Consider the following 5,961-nt stretch of genomic DNA (forward strand, 5'->3'; position numbering starts at 1 on the left):
CCCTGAGTCTCTGGCCTGTACCCCAGTTCTGTATGTACAAATAAATAAATCTTTAAAAAAAAAAAATACAACACTCCAACATATTCATTAAGATGACTACTATCAGAAAAACAAAATAATTGTGTTGAGATTGTGGAGAAGTAGAAACCCATGTGTACTGTTGGTGGAACTATAAAAGAGTGCAGCTATTATGAAAAACAGCATAGTGGCTCCTAAAAAATTAAAAACTGAGTTACCATATGTTCCAGCAATCCTGCTCTTGGGTATACATCAAAAATAACTAAAAATAAGCTCAAAGAGATGTTTGCACACCCATATTCATGATACCCAACAGATGAAAACAACCTAAATATCTATAAAAAAAAATGAACCAATAAATAAAATGTGATCTGTGATGGAATATTATTCGGCATTAAAAAGGAACCTCTCATACATGTTACAACATGGAATAACCTTGAGAACATTATGATAAATGAAATAAACCAGCCACAAAGACAAAAACGACGATTCCACATACATGAAATATTTATAATTCAGTTCCATAGAAAAATAAAGAATGATGGTTGCCAGGATGTAGGAGGAAGGGAAAACTGGGAAATGTTTAATGGTAAAATACAGTTTCAGTATTGCAAGATCAGAAGGTTCTGGATATTGGTTATACAATAATGTGCATATGCTTATTATGCACATTATGCACTATTAAACTATAAGCTTAGAAATGGCTAAGGTGGGAAATTTCATGTTACATGTTTGTTTTTAAACTACAAAGAAAAACCACAATCCACCTCAAAAAATTGGGGAAGAAAGTAAGCAAGTAATCATAATCACATAACACTTTTCTAAAAAGGTCTGTTCTAGGATAGCGGTTTACTAATTTTTCTTGTTTAAAACAAAGTTTTAATATAAAAGAGAAATAAAAATATAAAACTCAGTACATACACAAAACAGATAATTCTTTATGTTCCAAAACAGACAATTATTTTCAAAATTTCAAGACCTAAAGTTAATTTTAAAATTTTCATAGTACTTTACCAAAAAATCTGAGGAACAAGATCGCCTTTTCTCAGTCTCAATTTTTTTCTCTAACTCCCTAGTTAAGCCACAAAAAAAGAAAAAAAGACCACACACTATACATGTAAGTAGAATGCTGGGTAAAAATCCACCAACAGGATAATCAAACCCAACATTAAAACAAAAAATACAAGAACATTCTAATGAGTTAAATAAAAAAAAAAAATCAGTCAAGAGATTAATCCCCCTCAAGCTTTCTACACACCATTCTTAATATAAAGCAACAGATTGTAACCACAAAATCTTAACCTTGAGCTCAAACATCATTAGACCTGCAAAGATAATGGAAGCCAACAGGTAGAAAGATTGGACGTTGTCCAAACTGCACGATATGCTTTGAAGAGGACCACACAAATGAACATTTTATGAGTCTAAAATAATAAGATAGTTCAGCGAACAAATAAATATGGAAGAGTGGAGTAATAAAGACTTCATATAAATTGAACCACAACAATCAGACAAAGAATACCAGCTTGAAGCCCTGCCTTGAGCAGGAAGCTAATGGTATTAACTCTCAAGAAATCCATAAGCAAAGGGCAGTTTTCTACCATGTAGGTTCATAAGCTTTACTTAGAGTATTTCATCAACACATCAGGCTTAGCAAAGATTAATATTTATAAAACTGTCTACTTAAACAGTAGTATCAAGACAAAAAAAAATATGCTACTGTCTTAAGACTGCAGTGCCTTGCACATACCTTGCTGAAATGAGCTGTATGACTACTGTATGTTTATCACTCTAGTGTCCAGGTTAAATATATTGTGTGGCATATTTGAGGAGGAAATAAAGAGGTAGGTGCCTAGCCAGTAGATTAATATTCACAAAAAGTGAATGACATTAGATATGTCAACATTACAAGGGAAGTATTGTTTTAACTAAAAACCTCTTTTAAAGTTTTGAATTGAGAGCCTACCTGGTGGCCTAAACGTTAGGTCTCAGTGCTATAACAGGTACGGATGGAGTTATCTCCCTGGCCAGGGAGTTAACCGAGGTATGGAACAGCAGACCTCTCCTATGTAGCCCACAGTTCCCCTTAGCAGTGTATTTCAAGTAAACCCACCTGTTCTGCTCCCTACTCTGTCTCTAGTGAATCTTCTCACCGCCCATCCCCTTTACACACACCTCTGACCTACACCCCAGTTAATAATAATAATAATAATAAAGTTTAAAGCTTTGAATTCAGTATTAGTCTTTATTATTAGAACATGGAAAAGATGCATGAAGATAGGGGAGACAAAAACTAAAAGAAATATTTGGAAGACAAAGTTCTTAAGTGTTGTAAAAATTTAAACCAGAATTTTAACAGGTAGTGCCTATTTTCAAGTATATAGTGTTACCAAAATTCCTAAATCAGTTACTGGACATTATCTCATTTCTCTTCAGATGGGTGCTATTATCTTAAGATGGATGCTGTTATCATTTCAGAGGGAGATGGGCTGAGAAGCATGCAGTAAGCCGCTCAAATGTAGAAAGCAATAAATGAAAAGATGAACTCTATCACAGGTATCCGGCTGAAGATACTATGTTCTTAAATCACACTAACATGTTCTTCTTAAAATAAAAGTAAAATCAGGGTAAAATTTTAACAAGAAAAAGTTCACTAATAAATGAGAGCACTTCTTGACTTTTAATGGCCAAAGTTAAAGAAAGAAGTTAAGGGATGTCCATTCTCAAAGATTTTACTTTAATGATACAATAACTACTTGTTATGAAAATCTGTGAAGGAATCTGGTTTGAAACATAAGAACGAACTGCTTAAAATTTCTCTGTAATCTAAAAATCTAGTGTTAAATCCAATCCCTACCACTAAGGAATTAATATGAAATGTGCTATGCTAAATCTATTAAAATCATACACCTCTTTCTCTGTTCTGACTTCTTCCAATCTTTAAGCTTTTTAGTTTCCTAGATCTTCTTTTAAAAAGACAAGCTTATCTATCCCATTTAGACGCTGGAGGCTCAATTTAAAGTGGAAAATTCCAAGGCCAAATCCCTGCTCCTCAACCTCTCAATTTTCAAATTGTTTAAAATTCTTTAAGTATAAAAACCAGACATTGAACAAACATGTAAAATTTGTTGAGTAGCCACCATTTATAGTCTACCCCAATTTTTCAGTTTTGAGACTCTTTATATTAAGATACACCATTAAATCTGACACACATTTGGTAAATTTTCAAATGAGAAAACCTTTGAAATAACAGATGTGACTGAAGATAATCTAAATGTTAATTTAAAAACTGATAATGATGCACCCTATCTAGTTAGTTCATTTATATTAAAGCAGTGTATAGTATTCTCTACTGATGGACTGCAAAGGACAAATAACTACAACACTACACATTAAAAGGAAGTGATTGGTGCATAACTTGATGCACAGTATTAAGTATGATTCAGCATATAATTAAGGACAGAAAACTGGCAGTATGGAGATCATCTGCTTTAGATTTACAGTATAGTAGTCTCATTTTATCAAAGGCATTGCAATCACTTCCACAAAACTAATTGCAATTAGTTCTTCGCAACTCCTGGAATTCAATGTAGATGTGTTTACTCACGTTTTGAATTTTACAAGTGCTTTCTCTGGTTTCTACAAACTGAAAATATATTCTACAAAAGATGGAACTAAAAGGGCCTACAAAATAGCAAGAACATAAACAAGTTTATCTTTTACTGAAACTGATTAGGGAAGTTAATCTCTATCAGAGGACGGACTTAACAGTAAAGACTGCCTCCTAACCATAACTCTTACTATACATCTTCAATTCCTTAAAATAATTTCCTCAAACTACCAAAATGGACCAAATGGGTGTGTATTGGGGGTGGCGGAGAAGGCAAGGCAGCAGGTAATCACTGGATCTCACTCAGGGAATTCACAATTACTAGCCCTTATAAAGTACCCCTTAGACCCAAACTTCAAGATGTTTCTACGACTTGCGTCAATTCTAACAATGAATATTTCAGATACAAGCTGAAGATTTTCTTTTAATAGGATAAGGGTCTACAATTCTGCAGTATTTTAATGCTGGTTTCATTTGCTCGGATCACATACTTTTATTTGAATCTCATTAGAATGGCTTGGTTAATTCAGCCAGTCGTTGTTTTCAGTACGATACCGTCAACAATGAATGCGGCATATTTTCATTTATAACGCCTGGGCTCTCTTGACAGATGCTATCATAAGTATCTGATTCTGATGTTCTATTTAAAATGTTGCTGTGTCTCTATATTCCCGTTACTCCGACTTACGATCTAGGTAAGTTTTTCAAAAAACGATTAAAACGAAACAAAACCTGCACGTGCAAATTAAAAAAAAGTTAACATCTGCAGGTACATGCAGACATATCCCTAATGCACAAAGGCAAAGACACCGGCCGCGACTGGACAACCGCAGGGCAAGATCGCAGCGGACCACGCGAGCGTCTCAGTCGGGAAGCCGGGGGCGGGAGCCCACAGAGAAGCCAGGACCAGCGTGCAGGGTCCGCCCCGGGGCCGAGTTTTCAATGGAACCGGAGAGGATGGGGGCGGGAAGGAGCTGCAGCTCGGGAGCAAACGGCGGCGACCCAGCCGTAGCTCGATTTTCTTCCCGGGGTTTTTCGGGAGAGGGGAAGTCCACCCGGACCGGGCCACCCCGTGAGCTGGCTTTCAGCGGCGGGGAGGGAGGGCGGGGGCGCGAGGCCTCGGCGGCCGCGAGGGGATCCAGACCAGCGCTCGGCCCCTGGCCCCAGAAAGCACTTTCGATGTGTCTCCCACCCCCTACGACAAGATGGCGACGTGGACAGAGGGGGAGCCCCGCCGGCGAGGTCGGGGGAAAGAGAGGGGAGGGGAGAAGAGACAGAAACAAAAAGGCGCCCCCCCACCCCCGACGCGGAGGCCGGCCCAGAGCCCCCGGGCGGCGGGCGGCTGGCGGCGGAGCGGCGGCGGCGGTAGGAACGGAAGGAGCGGGCTTACTTTTTCTTGTCGTTCGCGCCGCCGGCGCCCTCCATGGCGAATCGGGCCCCGCGAAGCCTTCGACGCCGGAGGCCCCCAGGCTCGCTCCGGCCTAAGCACAGGCTCCTTCCACACGCGGGGAGAGGAGAGGCACGTCCAGAGGTGGGGGTGGGAGGCGGGAAACCCCTCGTGGGCCCGGCAGCTGGAGCGGGCAGCAGTGGCCGGGGTCCAGGTCCGGCTCAGAATAGCCTCGCTCAGGCTGCTTGTCAGGGCCCGGCCGAAGCGACGGGGAGGGCGATCCTCGCGTCCCCTCAGACGAGGCGGTTCTGTGCTCTGAGGAGCTGAAACAGCGGCAGGCGGCGGGCGAGGGCGGAGGCGCGCTCGGGGGCGCGCCCGCCCGCGGACCCGGCGCGCGCTCTTGCAAACCCGCCTCACCTGAGGGGGAGGCGGGTTCCTCGAGGACCAATGGCGGGCGACGCAGGCGGCCAGTCCCCACCCCAGCCCACGTCGCTCTGCGCCAATCAGGGGGTGGTCAGCTGAGACACAGCTGGGCCGCGCTCACGTGCTCGTCTGTGTGCGGCTGAGGAGGAAAAAGAAAGGAGCTGGGCTGTGGCCAGCCTGGGTCTGGACGCTCTGTGCCTTCTCCTAGGGAAGGCGGTGGCTGGCTTTGGGAGGCGCTGCCGAGGATGGATTTCGTTTTGGGGTCCCCAAGCCTGCATCACAGTTTCTGCTTTCGGCGCACTGAGCCTCCCATACTCTTTCTCCTCGGCGGCAGTGCTGTGTAGGATTGCTGCCAGCTCTGCTGAGTCCCAGTTCAATAAAAAATAATAATAATAATAATAAAAAAGCAGCAGACTTTTCCAGTCGTGGCAGTAAATGGTCCCTTTCGTTAAGCTATATTACAATGGGGTCTTTCTTGTCGGGTTACCTAACCATGGTCCATGTCACCGACCACACTCTTTGC

At 42.0% G+C, this 5,961-nt stretch overlaps 1 protein-coding gene across 1 annotated transcript in view; it reads right to left on the minus strand.

The window, feature by feature from the left end:
- HIF1A (hypoxia inducible factor 1, alpha subunit (basic helix-loop-helix transcription factor)) overlaps positions 1-5,389 on the minus strand; it is a 45,831-nt gene extending 40,442 nt beyond the window's left edge. Inside the window, exon 1 of the mRNA XM_004681805.1 lies at positions 5,019-5,389. Within this exon, the coding sequence (XP_004681862.1) occupies positions 5,019-5,053 (35 nt within the window). The 5' untranslated portion in view covers positions 5,054-5,389. The remainder of the gene's footprint in view (positions 1-5,018) is intronic.
- Positions 5,390-5,961: the final 572 nt, after the last annotated feature.

Source organism: Condylura cristata, unplaced genomic scaffold, assembly GCF_000260355.1.
Source record: "Condylura cristata isolate star-nosed mole 26May11 unplaced genomic scaffold, ConCri1.0 scaffold00013, whole genome shotgun sequence".
Classification (NCBI taxonomy): Eukaryota; Metazoa; Chordata; class Mammalia; order Eulipotyphla; family Talpidae; genus Condylura; species Condylura cristata.